At 42.1% G+C, this 23,243-nt stretch overlaps 2 protein-coding genes across 4 annotated transcripts; one reads left to right on the forward strand and one right to left on the reverse strand.

Moving 5' to 3' along the window:
• Positions 1–2,071: 2,071 nt before the first annotated feature.
• Positions 2,072–11,770, reverse strand: LOC132869579 (forkhead box protein M1-like). Of its 2 annotated transcripts, none has more exons than XM_060902827.1 (9): positions 11,608–11,770; positions 8,780–9,196; positions 8,532–8,680; positions 6,684–6,869; positions 6,476–6,604; positions 6,311–6,370; positions 5,961–6,012; positions 3,871–3,953; positions 2,072–3,776 (listed from the first exon to the last, which is right to left on the reverse strand). In XM_060902827.1, the coding sequence occupies exons 2-9, from the start codon at positions 9,180–9,182 to the stop codon at positions 3,090–3,092; spliced, it is 1,749 nt and encodes a 582-aa protein (XP_060758810.1). In that variant the 5' UTR covers positions 9,183–9,196; positions 11,608–11,770; the 3' UTR covers positions 2,072–3,089. The 2 variants fall into 2 exon arrangements, with proteins under 2 accessions (XP_060758810.1, XP_060758809.1); XM_060902826.1 differs by having other exon boundaries at positions 3,871–4,046; positions 11,608–11,768.
• A 58-nt stretch (positions 11,771–11,828) lies between these two features.
• On the forward strand, positions 11,829–21,476 carry rhno1 (RAD9-HUS1-RAD1 interacting nuclear orphan 1). Of its 2 annotated transcripts, none has more exons than XM_060902828.1 (3): positions 11,829–12,018; positions 12,119–12,336; positions 19,414–21,476. In XM_060902828.1, exons 2-3 carry the CDS (start codon positions 12,160–12,162, stop codon positions 20,128–20,130), a joined length of 894 nt encoding a protein of 297 aa, XP_060758811.1. In that variant the 5' UTR covers positions 11,829–12,018; positions 12,119–12,159; the 3' UTR covers positions 20,131–21,476. The 2 variants fall into 2 exon arrangements, with proteins under 2 accessions (XP_060758811.1, XP_060758812.1); XM_060902829.1 differs by having other exon boundaries at positions 11,829–11,997.
• Positions 21,477–23,243: the final 1,767 nt, after the last annotated feature.

Here is a 23,243-nt window from a genome sequence, read left to right on the forward strand (position 1 = left end):
AGTTTAAACATTTGATATGTCATCTATGTTCTATTCTGAATAAAATATGGAATTTTGAAACTTCCACATCATTGCATTCCGTTTTTATTTACAATTTGTACTTTGTCCCAACTTTTTTGGAATCGGGGTTGTATATGGAATTATGTGGTAAACAAAAAAGTATTTTTAAAAAAAGTCTCGTTTTAGATTCTTCAAAATATCCAGCGTTTACCATGACGACACTTTGCGTGCTACTGGCATTATCTTAACCAGCTTCAGCAGCATGGTGGTGTAGTGGTTAGCACTGTTGCCTCACAGCAAGAAGGTTCTGGGTTAGAGCCCAGTGGCCAACGGGGGTTTTTCTGTGTGGAGTTTGTATGTTCTCCCCGTGTCCGCGTGGGTTTCCTCCGGGTGCTCCGGTTTCCCCCACAGTCCAAAGACATGCAGGTTAGGTTAACTGGTGACTCTAAATTGACCGTAGGTGTGAATGTGAGTGTGAATGGTTGTCTGTGTCTATGTGTCAGCCCTGTGATGACCTGGCGACTTGTCCAGGGTGTACCCCGCCTTTCGCCCGTAGTCAGCTGGGATAGGCTCCAGCTTGCCTGCGACCCTGTAGAAGGATAAAGCGGCTAGAGATAATGAGATGAGATGAGATGAGTTTGTATGTTCTCCTAGTGTCTGCACGGTTTTCTTCTGAAAACTGTGACATAAATCTCTATATGTCATTCGTGAGGAAATTGATTAATTGTTTTGATAAATCTGGGGACTTTTTGTTTGTGAATGTGTCGATATAATAAAAAGAAACTCAGACGTTGGCTTGAAGATTATCTTCTCATGTTGAAAAACTCATATTTTTCATACGAAATACATCACGGATCTGAGTGATATATTTAAATAATACTGGCTGGTGTTGAGTGGTATATCAGATATATTCCATTCAAGGATACTAAACGAGTCAAAGACAAATTCATATCATGGTAGCTGAATGGAGTATATCTGATACAACATGAAAAAAGTCAGTCAATATTATTATCCATACACATTCCTTTCGAGTGTTCAACGTGTCTTTCTCTTTTAAAATTCTCTCAAAATATTCCGTATTTAACAAAGCAAATCTGCTGGCCATCGTTGTTTACAAATTATCACAGTCGCTCGCTCGTGCGGAAGTTTTATGTCTCCGATGTCGTTGTCTTGGCAACCATGCTATATGGTAAACCATATTCAACGCTCATTCTCTATTGGGTAGAGTGACGTAATACACGTAGGATAAGTGATATGCTAACGATATTGCATGCTACTAAATGAAATGAATGAAACCCGCTAGAAGGGAATAGTAGACGTTTTTATTCCATTGAAAAAGTGTCCTGTATGTATGATAATTCCTGATATTTCTCTCTGATGACATCACTCCCAGTGTTTTCCCACTGACTAGACTCATGTTGTCAAAATGGCGAACCGGTTCAGAATTAAAATTCTTTTGTTTAACTTGCATTTCATTTTTTTTGTGGATGTGTCCATATAATATAAAGAACATTACATGGTGGTACGAAGATATGAAGTTTATCTTCTCGTGTTGAAAAATATCACTCCTTAACTTCGCTCGCTCGTGATATATACATTCACCACTCGAAGATAAACTTCATATGTTCACGCTACCATGTAATATCCATATGTTACTTCGTAGTGTTGACGTCTTCGGTGTTGTTCTGCAGTGGAGAAAATGCAGAAAAACCTGCAGATGAGTTAATGGGGGGTGTATAAACTATCCACCGGTACTGTATATTACTGAAAACTCAGAAACATTTGCATGAAACACATTGTTGTACAGTGCATTCATGAAGTCCTTAATCAAAGGTCCATAAGCACTTGGTTCATTTTAATGAACGTCTCTCAAAACTGGAAAATTTAATATGCAGAAATGTTGGGGGGGGCAGACTACAAGCATCAATTGATGAGCTGAGGTGGAATTTTTATCATCTTTTAGAAGATTTTTTTTGACAATACACATATGACTGTGATGATGATGATGATGACAAACAACCAAAAAAAATTTTTCATTGAAAGCCAACGCATGCAAGAGACCAGGACTGGGTGATGTGCACAAATATATTTATTATTATTATTATTTAAACCTCAATGTCAGATATGATCCTGCACACCATGTTACATCTGCTGCTCTGTGAATTAAAACTGAAATAATGTGCACCGTATCAGTTTGCCGTGGCACTGTGTCTCACTGTAAACCGGTTTCACGTTGCATCACCCATCCGTAGAGAAACTATAACTCCTTCATCATGAATACAGTCGTAATCTGCTGGCATACGATCAACTAAATGCCAAGACAAGATTATTAAAGTCCTAACATAAAAATATAGAGCTCAGTTCTGTGCTACGTACAAAGAGGATGAGTTTACAGATTAATTTCACTGTGTTTTTCCCAAAAAACATAAACCATCAGCTTGAATCACAGGTCTTTCATTCTCATCAATGCACTGGGTTCAGAAGTTTGAGTGCAGTAGTGTCAACGTGGGGATTCTCTTCAATCCATGTACTCATTTACACATTTTAAAACACACACACACACACACACACACACACACACTGCAAATTGTGCAAATCAATCAATTCTTAAATACATTCCTTTGATGCTTTCTCACTCACCGCATTACTGACTTTTGTCTTTCAGAACTCATGTGATCATGACACTCTAAACTGACATACACACAGTAAAAGGACAGAGTCTCTCTCTCTCTCTCTCTCACACACACACACACACACACACACACACACACACACACACAAAAAAGCAGTGAGAGGAAGCAAAGGCAGTGAAAATCATGTGTGGAATGTGTCCTTTTTGAAGTGTGGCTAATGGTGCTCACGTCCGAATCGTCGTGCTTCAGGATGACGATCTTACTCAAGCGTTGCTCTTAAATACTTACAGATTAAAAAAAGTAAAAATACTAATAATGTACATGAAGAACAGATCGGCAGGCTGTTGCACAAAAAGCAGTGTTGATGCTCAGAAAGTCAGATATAACAATGTGCATTTAAAAAAAAAAAGGCAGTGAAAAGCGTCTGAGCAGCTTGAAATGTTGACAGGATCTGGTTTATTTCAGCTCAGGAATAAACTGGGACCAGCTGAGGTTAGCAATTTCCATATCTTCATCCTCCAGACCTGAGAAGCTGATGTCCACTAAGATTTTACTCAGGCTGTCGTTCATGGTGTCCAGTACGAGGCCCTCGGTGAGTGAGCGGTTAGGAGAGCCGGTCTGCAGCTCACGGGAACAGGAAGTGAGCAGCTCACGGGGTGAATTGAACAGAGGCAGTTCTTTGAAGGGTGTGCTGCTGAAGCTCAAACCGCTGTGTTCATGCTGCTGAGGTGTACGGATCGGGCTGAAATCCAGCATGCTGCGGCTCCCTTTGCCCAGCGGCGTGACCCTCCATGGCTCCAGCACCCTGCTGGGTGTGGATGAAGCCGGGTGGCTCCCTTTAATGGGCGTTTTTGAAGTTTCATTTTCCAGCTGCAGGTCACACCAGGGTTCTGATTCGATCTCCACTTCCTGGAAGACAGAGCTATCCGAGGCCACACCAGAATCCAAGAAAGTGCTGTCTGGGAAGAGCAAGACGGGCTCCTCGGTGGAAGGTGGGACGAGACGCTGTTTACGACGCGAGCTGCTCGTTTCGTTCCGCTTGCTGCTGCAGGATTCTCCACTGATGGGGACGCACGTGCTCTCTTCCTTCACTTCAGGGACTGGGGTAGACATCATGACGGAGCTCGACTCACTCTTCAGGACCTTTAATATAAAAAAAAAAAAAAAAAAAAAGAACCAAAGCAGCTGAGTTACTGCTCTTAGGTTTGCTATCGGTTTCCATCTGAGCAGAATTTACCTTGGGAGCGATGCAAAGCCTCTTGTATCCCGTTCTGGAGGCACTGGTACTCTGCTGAGGGGCAGACAGAGAGAATGCTGCTGCTGTGGAGGGTAGAAAGAGCGAAGGAGTCAGAGGAAGCTGAATGGGCACGAGGTACGAGTCCGTCCGAGGCAGGAGAGGCTTCATTTTCCTCTCTGGAGACAAAAAAATTTAAAAATTATTTGAAAAATCTAAAAACCTGTCTTCATGTATATCTGTTCTCACGATATCTCACTGCAAGTCATTTTCAAGGGTGTCAACTGTTATTTAAAGGGATAACATACAGCGAGACATACAGTATCGTGAAATAACTCCGACAGGGAAATTGATATGAAGCAGAGGGATCTTGAACCACCCTGAAGAGGATTTAGAACCAGCTTGCTGTACAGTGTCTTGCAAAAGTATTCATCCCCCTTGGTGTTTGTCCTGTTTTGTTGCATTACAAGCTGGAATTAAAATGGATTTTTGGAGGGTTAGCACCATTAGATTTACACAACATGCCTACCACTTTAAAGGTGAAGATTGTTTTCTTTTTAATTGTGACACAAACAATAATTAAGATGAAAAAACAGAAATCTGAAGTGTGCATAGGTATTCACCCCCCAAAGTCAATACTTCATAGAGCTGCAATTACAGCTACAAGTCTCTTGGGGTATGTCTCGATTAGCTTAGCACATCTAGCCACTGGGATTGTTGCCCATTCCTCAAGGCAAAACTGCTCAAACTCCTTCAAGTTAGATGGGTTGCATTGGTGTACAGCAATCTTCAAGTTATGCCACAGATTCTCAATTGGATTGAGGTCTGGGCTTTGACTAGGCCATTCCAAGATATTTAAATGTTTCCCTTTAAACCACTCCAGTGTAACTTTAGCAGTATGTTTAGGGTCATTGTCCTGCTGGAACGTAAACCTTCATCCCAGTCTCAAACCTCTGGCCGACTCAAACAGGTTTTCCTCCAGAATTGCCCTGTATTTAGTGCCATCCATCTTTCCTTCAGTCCTGACCAGCTTTCCTGTCCCTGCAAATGGAAAACATCCCCACAGCATGATGCTGCCACCACCATGCTTCACTGTAGGAATGGTGTTCTCAGGGTGTTGGGTTTGTGCCACACATGGTGTTTTCCGGGATGACCAAAAAGTTCAATTTTAGTCTCATCTGACCAGAGAATCTCCTTCTGTGTGTTTGGGGAGTCTGCCACATGCTGTTGGGCAAACTCCAAATGTGTTTTCTTTTTTTTTTTCTTGAAGCAATGGCTTTTTTCTGGCCACTCTTCCATAAAGTCCCACTCCGTGGAGTGTATGGCTTAAAATGGTCCTATGGACAGATACTCCCATCTCCGCTGTGGATCTTTGCAGCTCCTTCAGTGTTATTTTTGGGGTCTTTGTTGCATTTCTGATTAATGCCCTCCTTGCTCAGTCTGTGAGTTTTGGTAGGCAGCCTTCTCGTCAGGTTTGTAGTGGTGCCATATTCTTTCCATTTTGCTATAATGGAAATAGTGTTCCGTGGATTATTCAAAGTTGGGATATTTTTTATGACCCAACTGATCTATACTTCTCCACAACTTTGTCTCTGACCTGTTTGGAGGCACCTTGGTTCTCATGTTGCTTGCTTAGTAGTGTTGCAGAGTCGGGGTCCTTTCCAGATTTATACAGACATCATGTGACAGATCATGTGACACTTTGCACACAGGTGGATCATAATCAAATAATTGTGAGACTTATGAAGTGAATTGGTTGGACCAGCTCTTATTTAAGAGTTTCATATGAAAGGGGGTGAATACCTATGCACGCTCCAGATTTCTGTTTTTTTATCTTATTGTTTGTGTCACAATAAAACAACACTTTTCACCTTTAACGTGGTCAGCATGTTGTGTAAATCAAATGGTGCTAACCCTCCAAATATCCATTTTAATTCCAGCTCGTAATATGACAAAACAGAACAAACACCAAGGGGGATGAATACTTTTGCAAGACACTGTACATTATCTTGCACAATACACAGCTATGTGTGACTATGAGCAAACCTGTATTGTACTGGATCGCTTGTGGTCCAAGTTGCTTGTTGACCTACCTGTAGTGCAAGGTGTAGCTTTCTTAGGATCAGGCAGAACTTGCTTCTGTTGCTGCAGAGACATAAAACGTATCAGTTTCCCAACTCTAGAAGGCACATGTGCAGTTTTCTTTGACAGAACACACACACTCAGCCTGAACTACAAGTGAAGAGGATGCTGAGAAAATTTATCAAAACACAAGACAAGGAATAGTGTAGACATGAATGTGCTTCCTGTTTTCTTCCTGCCTCAAGTCCTGGAATAAAACGAGTGTGATCTGTTGGAGACGATGATGAGTCGTGTATCCTCACTGTCTGACTGCAGTGTGAGGAGGTATGGACTGAGAGAAGTTTTTTAAAAAAAGTCTTACTTGTTGGTAACAGACTTGCATGGTTTGTGGGTAAGCGGGGGCCCCGGGATCAATCACAGGCTGGTTGGGAAACAAGAGGCGTGGCCACATTGGGAAAGAAAAATTGAGATCAGAAAAGGCCTTTTTAGATGTGAAGTGGTTTTTAGATGCTGAGAAGATTCTTACCTTGTACACCTGGTCTAAAGTGAGACAGCGGTTTGCCTCAGGCTTAATGGTCCAGTAGGAGATCTTGCCGTCTGATGTGCTCTCTCGGATGAACATATCGTGCAAGGAGAGGTTATGACGAATAGAGTTCTAATAAAGGACATATCAAATCAAAAACATGGAAACAGTACACCATAAAGATTGTCACGATCCAACCTGGATCCATTACCTTCCAACCCGGTTTAGCTACATTTCGGAAGTAGGGGAAATGGTCCTCTATCCAGTTATAGATATCCTTCAGGGTCATTTTCTTATTCGTCTTGCTGTTGATCGCAAACTGGATCATGGCCATGTAGGAATAAGGTGGTCTTTCGAACAAAGGGCCCTTAACTGCACTCACCTCTCCGTCTGCGTGCTGTGGAGAACACAGGAACTCAAAATGGAGAGATTGACACTGCAGAGAGGTGACTAACAAGACGTCATCATGCTGATGATCAATAAATAAATATCTAAAGGGATCCTCCAGTGGATTTATTCTCAAACTTATTTGAAGTAAAAGTAGTCGCAGATTTAAAAAATCAAACTTTCATTTTCGGAGACTAAATAGTATTCGAGAAAAATTAATTGTCTTTAAAATGCCAGAATGGCTTCCTGCGGTAGTGACGTATGCGATGAGGTCAGGTAGCGGTCACTTGGAGCAACTCAGCTGTTTATATTCTCTGTTTACATTGTAGTTTTACAAATATTTTAACAAATTTATCAGCTTTTAAATAAGGATGCCTCATTGTGTAGCATATAAATGCCACAGTGATGCTAAAAAGAAAGCACAAGCTGGAACTCGACTGCATTTCCACAGAGAAAATGCAAAGTGTGCTTGATCAGTTGGAACAGAGGGTCACCAACAGAAACTGGATCAGACACAAGACCTCACATCTCATGTGTGTGGCTGTGCGCTCTGAAGTTTCAGTTTAAAATGGCTCAACTCGCAGTGTGACATGACACTTTGCACTCTAAAATCTTTTCTTTTTTTTACATGATCTACAGCTGGTGCTGGGGAGATTAACAGAGAGAGTGTATGGCACGGTTTAAAACAGAGATTTTAGAGCACGAAGCGTCATGTCGTGCTGCAAGTTGAGCCATTTTAAACCGAGATTTTAGAGCGAACAGCCACAAACACAGCCACACACACAGGTCAGCTGTAGCAGAGGGTCACCGACAGAAACTGGATCAGACATGAGACCTCACGCTGCAAAATTTTTTTTTACATGATCCATAGATACTGTGTGTTGCAAAGTGTGTGCGGCTGCGCACTCTAAAATCTTGGTTTAAAATGGCTCAACTCACAGCATGTCACGAAACTTCTCTCTGTTAATCATCCCAGCACCAGCTGTAGATCATGTAAAAAAAGATTTTAGAGCACAAAGTGTCGTGTCATGCTGAGAGCTGAACCATTTTAAACTGAGATTTTAGAGCATGCAGCCACACACACGAGACGTGAGGTCTCCACCTCTCGACCAGGAGATCGTGAGTTCTACTCGCGGTCGGGTCATACCAAAGACCATCATAAAAATGGTACCTACTGCCATCTGGCAAGGCATGCTGCAATATAGATCTGAGTGGGGAGTCAAACTCTCGCGGTTACCAGAGGACCAGCCCCCCGCTGTAAACCTAGCTATATAATAGGCGAGAGGCAGAGGGCTACAGAAACTGAGATCGGAGCCGCCCTATGCGCCATAGGGTGCAGGAAAGGACTTTAGACTTGTAAAACTAGCAAAACTATGACGTGAACAGACAATATAAACAGCTGAGTTGTTCTAAGCAACCACTACCTGACTTCATTGCATACATCAAGCCCATCTGGCATTTTTTTAAAAATTCATTTTTCTCGAACACTATTTGGTCTCTGAAAATACAAGTTTGATTTTTGAAATCTGCGACTACTTTTACTTAAAATAAGTTTGAGAATAAATCTGCTGGAGGATCCCTTTAAGGAAAGATACATGACTCTAGACCTCTGGTGGAATGATGTATTGAGAAGATTCAAAGGTTTGTAGCAAGAATAGTAAATGAGCATTACCTCCTGGAGCGGTACACAGCCCTCTACATTCTCTTTGTTGGAATCATTCTTTACTGGCTCAGCACCAGCAGCGTGTGTGCTCATTCTCCCCAACCACTGGATGTTTGTCGGGCTGTTATCTAACACACTGCAGTCTTCTTCATTTTTCACTGATGATAACACATGGCAGAATGAACAGTGGAATACGGGCGGCTATAAACTTCAAGCAAAGTGATAATCTACTGTATATGATTATATATATAGCCTACATCTGCTGGTCAGGAGAGGTTTGGCATCTCCAGCTACACATGCAGCAGGTCGGAGGTTGTTTTCACGCTCTGATGCGGCACGCCCAATTGTTTCGACTCCACCTTCCGATCCGTTGCTTCCGCTCAGCAAGATAAACTTGTTTGGCCCCTGTGGGCCGTGTTCCTTCCCTTTGGCAGTTAGCACATTGATGACACTCTGAAGATCGGCAGTTTTTGGGATCACCACGACTTGCGTGTCCGGTGTTGTAGGATGGTCCATGATGCAAATGCCATCTGGAAAGGACTGCGCTCCTGGCGCCGTCGCAGATTTGCTCTGTGGCTTGTCAGCTTCATTTTTCTGAAATGGAAGTTTCCTCCTCTTGAGGATTATGGGTCTTCTGGGACTCTTCCTCATCATGTTCATAGCAAACCGGATACCTGGATAACAAATATATACATAGAGGATATTACAAGGTTGCACAAAGAAATGAAGTTTATCTTTGAGTGGTGAATGGATACATCATGAGTGAGCAAAGTCTCATCTCATTATCTCTAGCCGCTTTATCCTTCTACAGGGTCGCAAGCAAGCTGGAGCCTATCCCAGCTGACTACGGGCGAAAGGCGGGGTACACCCTGGACAAGTCGCCAGGTCATCACAGGGCTGACACATAGACACAGACAACCATTCACACTCCCATTCACACCTACGGTCAATTTAGAGTGTGAGCAAAGTGAATGAGCACAAATATTTTTCAACATAAGAAGATGAAGTTCATATCTTCACGCCACCATCTATCCATCCATTATCTGTAGCCGCTTATCCTGTCCTACAGGGTCGCAGGCAAGCTGGAGCCTATCCCAGCTGACTATGGGCGAGAGGTGGGGTACACCCTGGACAAGTCACTAGGTCATCGCAGGGCTGACACAGAGACAAACAGCCATTCACACTCACATTCACACCTACGGTCAATTTAGAGCCACCAATTAGCCTAACCTTCATGTCTTTGGACTGTGGGGGAAACCGGAGCACCCGGAGGAAACCCACATGGACACAGGGAGAGCATGCAAACTCCACACAGAAAGGCCTTTGCTGGCTGCTGGGCTCGAAAGCAGGACCTTCTTGCTGTGAGGCGACAGTGCTAACCACTACACCACCGTGATGCTCCCCCCACCATCTAATGTTCTTTATATTATATGGACACATCCAAAAAAAATAAAAAACTCAAGTTAAATCAAAAGAATTTTAACAACATTTTAACAATCGCCATTTTAACAACACAAGTCTGCAGGAAAACACTGGGAGTGGCGTCATCAGAATGAAATATCAGCAATTATTATACATACAGGTCACTTTTTCGATGGAATAAAAATGTGTTCTATTCCCTTCTAGCGGGTTTCATTCATTTGGTTTGATAGCATGCAATATTGTTAGCATATCGCTTATCCTACATGTATTATGTCACTCTGCCCAGTGGAGAATGAGTGTCGAATATGGTTTACAATATTGCTTGGTTATCAAAACAGCATGATGTCACATGTCGGAGCGGACGCAAATATTCAATGAGAAAGTTTTCTGCTGCGCATGCGCACAAGCATTTCTGTGTTCACTGGGAAAGACGCGCTAAACACCAGAAAAGCTGCCAAACTTTAATTAGATATTCTTCACACATATTTACAAGAGAAAAACATACCAATGGACATCGAAAAACTGGAAAAAGAAAGAGTGCAATAATAATCATATTGGCTGGCTTTTTTCGTGGTATATCAGATATACTCGTCTTGAACTCGTTCAGTATCATGCTCGCCGAATGGAATATATCTGATAGACCACTCAACACCAGCCAATATTATTTAAATATGTCACTCAGATCCGTGATGTATTTCATACGAAAAATGAGATTTTTTTCAACACGAGAAGATAAACTTCATATCTTCAAGCCAACGTGTGATTTTCTTTTTATATTATATTGACACATTCACAGACAAAAAGTCCCCAAATGTATCAAAACAATTCATCGACTTCCTTGAGTCTCATAGATTTATGTCACGGTTTTGGTTCTCCATGTCCCGGATGGAGCGCGGATGAAAAATATGAGTGGTGTATTTCCCAGTAAAACACTGGGGTCCATATAATATAAAGTAATAATGCACAAGTTATAACATTTAGTAGTATCTTATAAACGAAATCAGGTTCATATTCTGACGTATCAAGGGAGACTGATGCCAACTCACCTAAACTGTCATCTGATCTATCTATCTATCTATCTATCTATTGCTCTCAAACAAACATTTAGGACTCAGTATCTCAATATATTTATCACATACCTCGATTTTTATTGTTGAATTTTCACTCCCACCGAGTGATCAGACCGTTTTCTCCACTTAACGTACAAACCTTTTGAATGTCAACTATTTCAGTGACGTTTGAATTTTAAAACACACCGTTCGTTCAAACTGATCTCAGTCCAGTTACATTATCTATGAGTTCTAATGTACTCAACAGATTTAAATATTAGACATAGACTGACATTAACTCCTGTTTTGTCTCAGATTGGCTGTCAGAGTGATTGATTGATTGCTGAATACAGTACACCCTTAATTCACAATCACACTGCTTCCTGGAGTGTTAATACGGACATTTCCTCTGCACAGAGCTCCTGATCTTGTCTTCCATCACTACAGTTTGATTACAATATGAGAATTGAAACCTGCCACATTAGCTGCTATGGTTTCATATACAGTCAGTACTAAGACAAAGAACCTCAATAACTTCAGTTATCATACAGTGACTACAACATATCATTATTATTGGTAACCAAGCAACCCAGTTAATATTAAAATAAGCAAACCTTCATATTAGGTCAGTTCTCAGGTGTTTTTTTTTTTTAAATCTCTCCGTTGTAAAACCGTAACTTCATTTTCGAGAGAGAGAGAGAGAGAGAGAAGGTGAAAGAAAGTCGCTACTTCCGTCTTTTTCACCGAGGCAGTTTGAATTTTGGCGCAGACCTATCACGTTCGGTCACGTGAAAAAGGTCTGACCAATAGACACAGGCCATGGGGCTGCAGCGAACCAATCAGAGGAGACACGGAAGTATTACTCTGGAAAACTATGGAGAGCGAAGCTAAATGAAACGAATGTGGAAAGTTAAAGTTAATAGAGTATTATTATTAAAGAAGACATGTCATTGTGCGACATTTTGGACCACGCTTTCGCTGTACAAGTTTGACCGGAAGTGAATGCGAGTAGTTTAACTTAAGCAGTATGTTGGTTCTTAACGCTGTGTGTAGACAGTATGAGTTTATGGCTTGTTTACAGGGCTTTTTAACGGCACACGCTGTTTTTGTTTTCCTCCTTTTCAGAAACAGGGTGAGGATGAGGATGGTGAGGATGAGGAAGTCTGATGTCTCGCGCTACGCGGAAAAGGAGGCTCCTGAATCCACACAAATCTCAGCTGCTGTTTGTGGAACAACCCCGAAGCGGACCCAGACACGATTATAGACCCCAGTTACGAAGCGCAGTTAATCCAAGGTCCTTTGTGTTGGAACAATCAGGGCAAGGAGTCGCAGGCCATTCTTGGGTAAGTCGGATCACTGGTTGTTGTAAACTCTTTTCAGGGGAAAGTAGCTAAAAAGTACGTTCAAAACGTCGCCTGATGACGTCATGGACTCAACAGGGGCCATGAAGAAGGAAGCGATCCAGAATAGAATATGCAGGAGAGATTAAAGGTCGGGCGGCACGGTGGTGTAGTGGTTAGCGCTGTCGCCTCACAGCAAGAAGGTCCTGGGTTCGAGCCCCGGGGCCGGCGAGGGCCTTTCTGTGTGGAGTTTGCATGTTCTTCCCGTGTCTGCGTGGGTTTCCCCCACAGTCAGGTTAGGTTGACTGGTGACTCTAAATTGACCGTAGGTGTGAATGTGAGTGTGAATGGGTGTCTATGTGTCAGCCCTGTGATGACCTGGCGACTTGTCCAGGGTGTACCCCGCCATTCGCCCGTAGTCAGCTGGGATAGGCTCCAGCTTGCCTGCGACCCTGTAGAACAGGATAAAGCGGCTAGAGATAATGAGATGAGATTAAAGGTCATAGGCAACGGTCGGCGGTGAAACGTAGAATATCAACTTTATTGTCTAGAAGCACGAACCAAAAAGCGAATTCAATCTTCCGAGTGTCTACTTTGCACCCTCTTATCTCATCTCATTATCTCTAGCTGCTTTACACGGTCGCAGGTGAGCTGGAGCCTATCCCAGCTGACTACGGGCGAAAGGCGGGGTACACCTTGGACAAGTCGCCAGGTTATCACAGGGCGACACATAGACACAGACAACCATTCACACTCGCATTCACACCTACGGTCAATTTAGAGTCACCAGTTAACCTAACCTGCATGTCTTTGGACTGTGGGGGAAACCGGAGCACCCAGAGGAAACCCACACGGACACGGGGAGAACATGCAAACTCCACACAGAAAGGCCCTCGCCAGCCACGGGGCTCGAACCCGGACCTTCTTGCTGTGAGGTGACAGCGCTAACCACTACACCACTGTGCCGCCCCATCGTGACGTCATTTAAGCCAAACAGACTGGGAGCAGCTCTGTGTTTACCTGCGAGCCGAGCACACGTGTACAGACTTTGGTCGTGAGAGGTTGTGTAAAATGTCTGATAGCGATTTTGAAGTAGGAACTCTCCAAATTGAATATTGAGAGGTGAAACCATATATGTATGAACCTATGGCCATTGCGAAGCAATCGGTGAATGTGGCTCACTGGTTTGACCTTGCGGCCTAGGAATCGGACAGCGACTCGGCCGACTCTGATCACGGTGACGCCGGACCTCAACAAGACTCGCGCCCACACGATTTATCCTGGTAATTATGATAGATTCTTACTTTCGTTGTAATACTAAATAAGAGCCCTTTTGAAGAATAATTAAACCACCCTCTCTAGTGGATATAGGTAACGATTACTTGACAGTGCACCGGCAGGCCACATTAGCCTGCCATCCGCGGCATTCTACTATTTATAGCCTACTCTAAGCGAGGAAATATCCGTTTGTCTCATTTCCACAATGACTGTACAGAATCCCTCAGGATTCTTAACTTGTCAATTGCAAGCAAAAGTAAAAATGTTTACCTCCAATCTTCTCCTTTTTGCTTGAGCGTTGCTGGTCCATTTCTTCTTTGACTGCTTGATTTTGTTTCACGCGCACAATCCACTCTCTCCACCTCTTCTCCTCTCGCTTCACGCGCACAATCCACTCTATCTGCCTCTTCTCCTCTTTCGGAAAAAGCCAACCCACTCGCTCCGCCTCTTCTCCTCCTCTTTCGGAAAAAAGCCAACCCACTCGCTCCACCTCTTCTCCTCTTCTGGAAAAAGCCAATCCACTCTCTCTGCCTCTTCTCCTCTCTCGGAAAAAAGTAAAAATTTCTTCCTGAACCGGTCTTGTTGTTACAGTTCACTGCACAACAATAAAGCATGTTTTTCTTTGGAAATTCACGAACACACGTCTGCACTCAAGCCGAATGGCAATGTAAGTAAACGGAAGTGGACTCAACTCAAGCGATTTGTTTGTCTTAAATGACAACACACACCGAGTGGTCACGAAAATAGCCGAACAGAAATTTGCCATGATCCGCGCTAACTTATTTTAATTATTACTTATTAACAATACTTCTTGGGACCAGAAGAAAATTACAGAGGGTTTTTTTAACATATAAAGTTTCAAATGTGCATATAATTAAAACCGTTGCCTATGACCTTTATTTACTGCTTTGCAAGTTATTTTATATCCCCCCGCTGTTGTAGTATGGTACGCGTACTGTTTATAGACCCCTTGCTTATGATGTCACGCATCACGTGATAATTACAGCTGGGGTCAGACAGACACCGTCTTTCATGCAAGCAAGGCTTAATCTGTCTTCAATATGGTTAATTTTTGCGCTTTCTTTGCTTGTTCAAACAGAGAAATAGATAAGTCATTACCATCTCCTGCGATAACCTGGCGACTTGTCCAGGGTGTACCCTGCCTCTCGCCTGTAGTCAGCTGGGATAGGCTCCAGCTTGCCTGCGACCCTGTAGAACAGGATAAAGCGGCTGCAAATAATGGATGGATGGCATTACCGTCTCCCCACTATCGAGAAAAATGTTAACAAATCGAAGCAAGTGCTTCAAGAACAACGAGGAAATGAGTGGTTAAAGAATATGAGGAGAGTTGCTCAGCCTGAAAACTCCAGGGAAATTCATGATTGTATTTAAAATGTATTTTACAAAAACATAAAGTCGGAAGTGAGTGTGGAAGAGTTTACTTAAGAATCTTGTTTTATTTTTTCTGCTCACATTCGCGTTAGCTCCTTCATGAAAGTGTTTGATTTTCTTAAAGGTGAAGCAGCTTCCTGATTAGACACTGAAAACCCAGATTGGTTTCAGGTAACTCTGGCATAAAAAACTCAACAAGGAGCGACGTGCGCAATAAATCCTGAAAGAACAGAACCGATTAAGAGCAGCAAGAGCTGGAGCTTTGTTTCTGTTATCAGAGGAACCCAGTCTTGTGCAAAATGTCTCCACTGAGTCGGAGTGTAGTAATGAACCTACAGTCTGCAAGAGTTCTACACGAACACACAACTTTAGAACAGCTGCACGCATGTGAAATGGAAATAAATCAACTAAGGCAGGAAAAACTACAACCCGGATTCCAAAAAAGTTGGGACAAAGTACAAATTGTAAATAAAAACGGAATGCAATGATGTGGAAGTTTCATTCAGAATAGAACATAGATGACATATCAAATGTTTAAACTGAGAAAATGTATCATTTAAAGAGAAAAATTAGGTGATTTTTAAATTTCATGACAACACCACATCTCAAAAAAGTTGGGACAAGGCCATGTTTACCACTGTGAGACATCCCCTTTTCTCTTTACAACAGTCTGTAAACGTCTGGGGACTGAGGAGACAAGTTGCTCAAGTTTAAGGATAGGAATGTTAACCCATTCTTGTCTAATGTAGGATTCTAGTTGCTCAACTGTCTTAGGTCTTTTTTGTCGTATCTTCTGTTTTATGATGCGCCAAATGTTTTCTGTGGGTGAAAGATCTGGACTGCAGGCTGGCCAGTTCAGTACCCGGACCCTTCTTCTACGCAGCGATGATGCTGTCATTGATGCAGTATGTGGTTTGGCATTGTCATGTTGGAAAATTCAAGGTCTTCCCTGAAAGAGACGTCATCTGGATGGGAGCATATGTTGCTCTAGAACCTGGATATACCTTTCAGCATTGGTGTCTTTCCAGATGTGTAAGCTGCCCATGCCACACGCACTAATGCAACCCCATACCATCAGAGATGCAGGCTTCTGAACTGAGCGCTGATAACAACTTGGGTCGTCCTTCTCCTCTTTAGTCCGAATGACACGGCGTCCCTGATTTCCATAAAGAACTTCAAATTTTGATTCATCTGACCACAGAACAGTTTTCCACTTTGCCACAGTCCATTTTAAATGAGCCTTGGCCCAGAGAAGACGTCTGCGCTTCTGGATCATGTTTAGATACGGCTTCTCCTTTGAACTATAGAGTTTTAGCTGGCAACGGCAGATGGCGCGGTGAATTGTGTTCACAGATGATGTTCTCTGGAAATATTCCTGAGCCCATTTTGTGATTTCCAATACAGAAGCATGCCTGTATGTGATGCAGTGCTGTCTAAGGGCCCAAAGATCACGGGCACCCAGTATGGTTTTCCGGCCTTGACCCTTACGCACAGAGATTCTTCCAGATTCTCTGAATCTTTTGATGATATTATGCACTGTAGATGATGATATGTTCAAACTCTTTGCAATTTTACACTGTCGAACTCCTTTCTGATATTGCTCCACTATTTGTCGGCGCAGAATTAGGGGGATTGGTGATCCTCTTCCCATCTTTACTTCTGAGAGCCGCTGCCACTCCAAGATGCTCTTTTTATACCCAGTCATGTTAATGACCTATTGCCAATTGACCTAATGAGTTGCAATTTGGTCCTCCAGCTGTTCCTTTTTTGTACCTTTAACTTTTCCAGCCTCTTATTGCCCCTGTCCCAACTTTTTTGAGATGTGCTGCTGTCATGAAATTTCAAATGAGCCAATATTTGGCATGAAATTTCAAAATGTCTCACTTTCGGCATTTGATATGTTGTCTATGTTCTATTGTGAATACCAGGGGTTTTCTAGAAAAATTTAGTATGAGGGCGCTCACCATGGTGGGGGGGGGGGATGGTGCCGGTTGTCACCCCCCCCCGCCGTGCAAAGCCTTTGAAAAATGCTCCAATGGGACATTCTGAGGCTATCTGAGAGGGAAATTGTAACAAATTGTCTGTCAACATTGAAAAAGAAAGAAGTAATCATCTTCTGCCCCGGACAGTCTTTGGCTTTCTTCCGCTTCGTGCCGTGGGATGACATCTTTTAAATGCCCAAGTGTCAACAAAAACAACTCGCGAACTACTTCTGTCAAAAGCTCCCGCGCTGGTGTGTGAAAGGTCATTTAGTCTCGAGAAATCTCGCTCTACAAGTCAGCTGACCTTGTATGTAACCCATGTCAAATCTCGCGAGAGCAGCCGCGACAAGTAAACAACTAAACAACATGGCGCCTCAGTCTGGAAAATGCCAATTCGGATTGTTTTTGCACCATCTGGCGGTGTATCTACTATGATTGGAATATTTTTGGAGCAATTATAACGTATTTGATGATCAGACACATTGTCATGTAGTGTTGCTGGGATGTTTTCACGGAGTCGGTAAGGGGGTGCATGCCGAGAGTAAGAGGGCGCAGCGCCCCTGTTCCCCCGTTTAGACGAAAGCCTGAATACAATATCAGTTTTTGAGATTTGTAAATTATTGCATTCCGTTTTTATTTACAATTTGTACTTTATCCCAACTTTTTTGGAATCGGGGTTGTATTTTGGATAAAATCGTTACTGTCCGTTACACACTGATCAACCTGTGTGACTTAGTTGTGCCTTTGAATGGAGAATAAATGAAGAGGGAACTGAACATTAACCGTTTATTGGAATTATTATTACAGGGGTTATTATAGTTACTATATTACTATAGCTGCACCTGGAATGTGTTGATTCTGTTAGCGTTTGTAATTATTGTACCATCTGCTATTAGATAAAATAAAATTGTACAATATTGTTTGAAAGTCTAGAGCAAGATATTATTTTACAAATAACACTTCAGATATTGTTTTAACAATAATAAGCATCACTGTATAAATGATAGAGTGCAAATAGCTGTGTAATTAGATGTCCTTGGGGTTGCTGAGACATGGAGGGGGAGTAATACCATCTCGCCCACAGTTCAGGTTGGAGTCCTTTGAGAGTAAATGCTTTGGGTTTTGCAGCACTCTGTCCCCGAAACCTGATGTCGGGGAGGAGTCTTAACCTTTGTGTATTCTTGCTTTTGTAATTTTTTTTTTTTTTAAACTACGTTTACCTTTTTAGATGTTTTGATAGTCCAGTTAGTCATTCTGGGAATACTCGGGTGAATCAGTTTTGTTGATTTAAACAGATAAAAGTACATGTTTTGCGTTTCAATAACCAAATTTCAACTCAATGTGTGATCTTCATTTTATGTTGCAATTCACAACTATTCTATGGTTTTCCTAAAAAAAAAAAAATAGTACTCGCAAAATTGGGGGCAAGTGATAATATTGAGGGGCAAGTGGAAATTGACCCCAGGGCAAGTGGGTTTAAAAGTTAATGTAAAGCCCTGACCCTGGTCACACTACAGCTCACGAATGTTCTCTGAGCTTTGCAGGTTGTTTTTTGGTGTGGCTCCGCCTCACGAGTGGCTAAAAACGTCATGAAGAATTTCAGTGGATGCGTTAAAATTTGGTGGTGATGTTTTCATCAGCAAACTGAGCAGCAAATACTCGCAGATGGCTTTGGGAATACACTACCGTTCAAAAGTTTGGGGTCACTTTGAAATGTCCTTATTTTTGAAAGAAAAGCACTGTTCTTTTCAATGAAGATCACTTTACACTAATCAGAAATCCACTCTATACATTGCTAATGTGGTAAATGACTATTCTAGCTGCAAATGTGTGGTTTTTGGTGCAATATCTCCATAGGTGTATAGAGGCCCATTTCCAGCAACTCTCACTCCAGTGTTCTAATGGTACAATGTGTTTGCTCATTGCCTCAGAAGGCTAATGGATGATTAGAAAACCCTTGTACAATCATGTTAGCACAGCTGAAAACAGTTGAGCTCTTTAGAGAAGCTATAAAACTGACCTTCCTTTGAGCAGATTGAGTTTCTGGAGCATCACATTTGTGGGGTCGATTAAATGCTCAAAATGGCCAGAAAAATGTCTTGACTATATTTTCTATTCATTTTACAACTTATGGTGGTAAATAAAAGTGTGACTTTTCATGGAAAACACAAAATTGTCTGGGTGACCCCAAACTTTTGAACGGTAGTGTACTTCATGGCATTTGGTGCGAAGCATTCACACCAAATGCCTCATTTTAATCAATAACCCATTGCGAGCTGTAGTGTGACCATAGCCTAAGCGCAGAGCTTTAGAATAAAGAACGAAGAAATGCAAGGGTGGGAGACACAGTGGTGGTCAGTGATTGGTCATTGGGAACAATACTGATCAATAATAGTCAGAAGCTCAACAGAATTTGTATCCACTGTAGGTGTGTCCTCAGTTTACATCGCTGGAAGGTACAGCAGTCAGATGTGTTGGAAAAAGTAAGAAGAAAAAGAAGCATCATCTCCCCACAAGCTCCTTAAACAGAACATTGCCTTCAGCTCAAGTTAGAAGATCAGCTGTGTGTAAATACCCTGCTTTGTTATTTGAGCCTAGTATCTCAGTTCCACTGAGACATCACGGAGGTCTCGGTAAAAAGAGCTCTGTGGGACATGTTGGAGATTCTCCAGAAATAAGACCTCAGAATCACAGCGACGGATCTGGTTCTCCAGTCAGCCGTAACGAGATGCCAAGGCCGAGTTCTCTAAACACAAGATGGGATAACATGAGTGCATCAGGAGCTAAAGTAACCCCCAAACACACTGGTTTTGGAGCTGGGAAGCCGACAACTCCAAGCTCTCTTCCAACACGTATATCCACACCTGACGTTAGCAGCATTTTCACTCCTCCTCACATAGAGACTCCAAAAATGGCACACTGTGAACAGCTTGCTTCATCTTCAGTTCTCAGCCTCCTCTTTTCCCAAAATCACCCCAGAACTCCTCCGAGAACTGAAAAGGTATTGGTGAGAGACACACCGGAGAGTGACTATGGGCTGAAAGTGACCTGGAGAAGGAGGAAAAAACTGCTGAGATTACTCACAGAGCGAGGTCAACTCCTTGGCACCAAGGCCGTGATCAGCAATCAGTGGCCAGATGTATGAACAGAGAAAGATTACTTTTTTTTTTATTATTATTGTTTTCTGTAATTTGACGTATGATGGACCACACACAGTACTGTGCAAAAGTAGTCTGAGGCACCCTATTTTTTTTCATACAAACTTTGTTATAGATTTCTTTTTTATGACTTCTACATTATTGAGTCAAAACATTGCAAAAACATTTTAGAGTCCAGGCGTTCGCTTTTTTCCAGCACAAAATTAAATGTTCCAGGAAAAAAAAAAGTTTGTATCTGAGCAGCATATTACATAAGAGACGACTTTTCAGATTAAAAAAGAAAACATAATGAAGGTTTTGGTGCAAAATGAAGAAGTGAGTGTGACAAAGTGTCCAGAAGAACGGTGGCTGGTTCTGTAAGATGCTCAGTAAAACCTACAGCTCATCTCATCTCATCATCTCTAGCCGCTTTATCCTGTTCTACAGGGTCGCAGGCAAGCTGGAGCCTATCCCAGCTGACTACGGGCGAAAGGCGGGGTACACCCTGGACAAGTCGCCAGGTCATCACAGGGCTGACACATAGACACAGACAACCATTCACACTCACATTCACACTTACGGTCAATTTAGAGTCACCAGTTAACCTAACCTGCATGTCTTTGGACTGTGGGGGAAACCGGAGCACCCGGAGGAAACCCACACGGACATGGGGAGAACATGCAAACTCCACACAGAAAGGCCCTCCCCGGCCACGGGGCTCGAACCCGGACCTTCTTGCTGTGAGGTGACAGCGCTAACCACTACACCACCGTGCCGCCGGGTCGTCTCACACCAGATATTGACTTTGTTTCATTTATTATGGCTTACTGATTACTGGTGTGTGGTTTTTTTTTTTTTAAATAAATGTTGAAACATTGAATTATTTTTAAGCCATTTTTGGGCTACAGCATTTCTTTACATGTACCAAAGACTTTTGCACAGAACTGTACATGAATGTACAGTATGTTGATAATAAGAGAAAGAATCTTTATTTTGTGGGTGTTGAAGTGGATGAAATGTAGTAAATGCCTTTTTTTTTTTTTTTTTTTAAATCAGCAAATGCATTCATGTTGCTGAAATGGATTTAACTCGAATTTACAATTTCAGGTATTAACACATTTTACTTCCTACAGCCTGAGAAGCTTGTTACATCCAGAACGTCCTGTTTCTCTGGGAACTGTGTGTGAGAGACACTTAATTTTTACTCCAGTGATGAAAGCTTCAAATGTGAGTCAGTTCAGCTGTTCACGAAATGAGACTGTTCCCACTAGAGAACGCACCCACTAACATGTATAACGTATGAGTATCGTGTGCTCTATTTGTGTAATAAAGTGAGCTATTTTTTTTAGATGAAGTATGCTCAAGTCTTATGTTTGTTAAATAGACCAGTCTGTGTAATGCTGGGATCAGACCACATGATGGTTTTGTCCTACATGATGATCACCATGTCAGATTAGATGATCATAGTGCCATAAAATCGTGACGTGTCATCATCGGGAGATTGACAACATGACAAGTTTGACCCTGACCGATCATCGTTCGCATCTTTGTGTTGTTGAGGAGGAGGGTTGAGAAACTGTCAATCATGGCTACAAAGGAACACATCGTACGAGTTGTCAAACTAGGCAAGAAGATACAAAGTTTGGACATGCTAGATTTTTCATCAGGGTGTCCTAGATGCCACGTTGTTGTTCTTTGATTATGCTGCACTATGAGGCCTGTTTGTCGTTCCTGATGTACATATTTGGGCCTGACACTGGAAATTTGTCGGTCATGATAAAACCGGGTCAAAATCGGGCTGAATTCGTGGAGCCTGATCACTGAATAAGCAGTACATTGCTATTTGTAGACTGTTTTATATTTCTACTTATATTATTCTTCTTATGCTTCTTGTTGTTGTTATTATTAGCTTATCTGGACAACAGGCGAGTTTATGCCATCATGTGTTGTCCATCTGGCATCATCCACGTTTCATGTAAATCGCTTCTTCTCTCAATTTTTCACTGATTTTTATTCTTTTTGGCAGGAAGGTAGGTCTGCCTGGGCTGCATATAGCTTCTACCCAAATTTGCATACAGTGGTGCTCGAAAGTTTGTGAACCCTTTAGAATTTTCTATATTTCTGCATAAATATGGCCTAAAACAACATCAGATTTTCACACAAGTCCTAAAAGTAGATAAAGAGAACCCAGTTAAACAAATGAGACAAAATATTATACTTGGTCATTTATTTATTGAGGAAAATGATCCAATATTACATATCTGTGAGTGGCAAAAGTATGTGAACCTCTAGGATTAGCAGTTAATTTGAAGGTGAAATTAGAGTCAGGTGTTTTCAATCAATAGGATGATAATCAGGTGTGAGTGGGCACCCTGGTTTACTAAAAAAAAAAAAAACAGGAATCTATCAAAGTCTGATCTTCACAACACATGTTTGTGGAAGTATATCATGGTACGAACAAAGGAGATTTCTGAGGACCTCAGAAAAAGCGTTGTTGATGCTCATCAGGCTGGAAAACATTACAAAACCATCTTTAAAGAGTTTGGACTCCACCAATCCACAGTCAGACAGATTGTATACAAATGGAGGAAATTCAAGACCACTGTTACCCTCCCCAGGAGTGGTCGACCAACAAAGATCACTCCAAGAGCAAGGTGTGTAATAGTCGGCAAGGTCACAAAGGACCCCAGGGTAGCTTCTAAGCAACTGAAGGCCTCTCTCACATTGGTTAATGTTAATGTTCATGAGTCCACCATCAGGAGAACACTGAACAACAATGGTGTGCATGGCAGGGTTGCAAGGAGAAAGCCACTGCTCTCCAAAAAGAACATTGCTGCTCATCTGCAGTTTGCTAAAGATAACGGACAGAATAGGACAAAGCAGCTAGAGATAATGAGATGAGATTATTATGAGGAGGAGTTGTGTATATACAGTATTATGATAGTTGTTGGTTTTGTTGCTGTAGTACTAGTAGCAATATGTTATTTTTATATTACATATTATTGTTTTTACATTTAAAAACAAATTTAACGTCAAATTATTAAGGGTACTTTTAACTTTTCTGGTATTTTCCCACAACTCCTGAAAATCGGAAGCAGTAGGAATCAAGGCGGAACTACAC

The sequence above is a fragment of the Neoarius graeffei genome, chromosome 21 (genome assembly GCF_027579695.1).
Source record: "Neoarius graeffei isolate fNeoGra1 chromosome 21, fNeoGra1.pri, whole genome shotgun sequence".
Classification (NCBI taxonomy): Eukaryota; Metazoa; Chordata; class Actinopteri; order Siluriformes; family Ariidae; genus Neoarius; species Neoarius graeffei.

Bases quoted from the DNA above. Each gene is read 5' to 3' on its own strand.
- rhno1 (XM_060902828.1), top strand. From the start codon at position 12,160: ATGTCTCGCGCTACGCGGAAAAGGAGGCTCCTGAATCCACACAAATCT. The intron at 12,337-19,413 runs GTAAGTCGGATC...TATCCACTGTAG, and splicing joins GAGTCGCAGGCCATTCTTGG to GTGTGTCCTCAGTTTACATC.
- LOC132869579 (XM_060902826.1), bottom strand. From the start codon at position 9,182: ATGAACATGATGAGGAAGAGTCCCAGAAGACCCATAATCCTCAAGAGG. The intron at 8,681-8,779 runs GTAGGCTATATA...TGTTATCATCAG, and splicing joins ACCTCTCCTGACCAGCAGAT to TGAAAAATGAAGAAGACTGC. The intron at 3,777-3,870 runs GTAAATTCTGCT...TTTATATTAAAG, and splicing joins GGCTTTGCATCGCTCCCAAG to GTCCTGAAGAGTGAGTCGAG.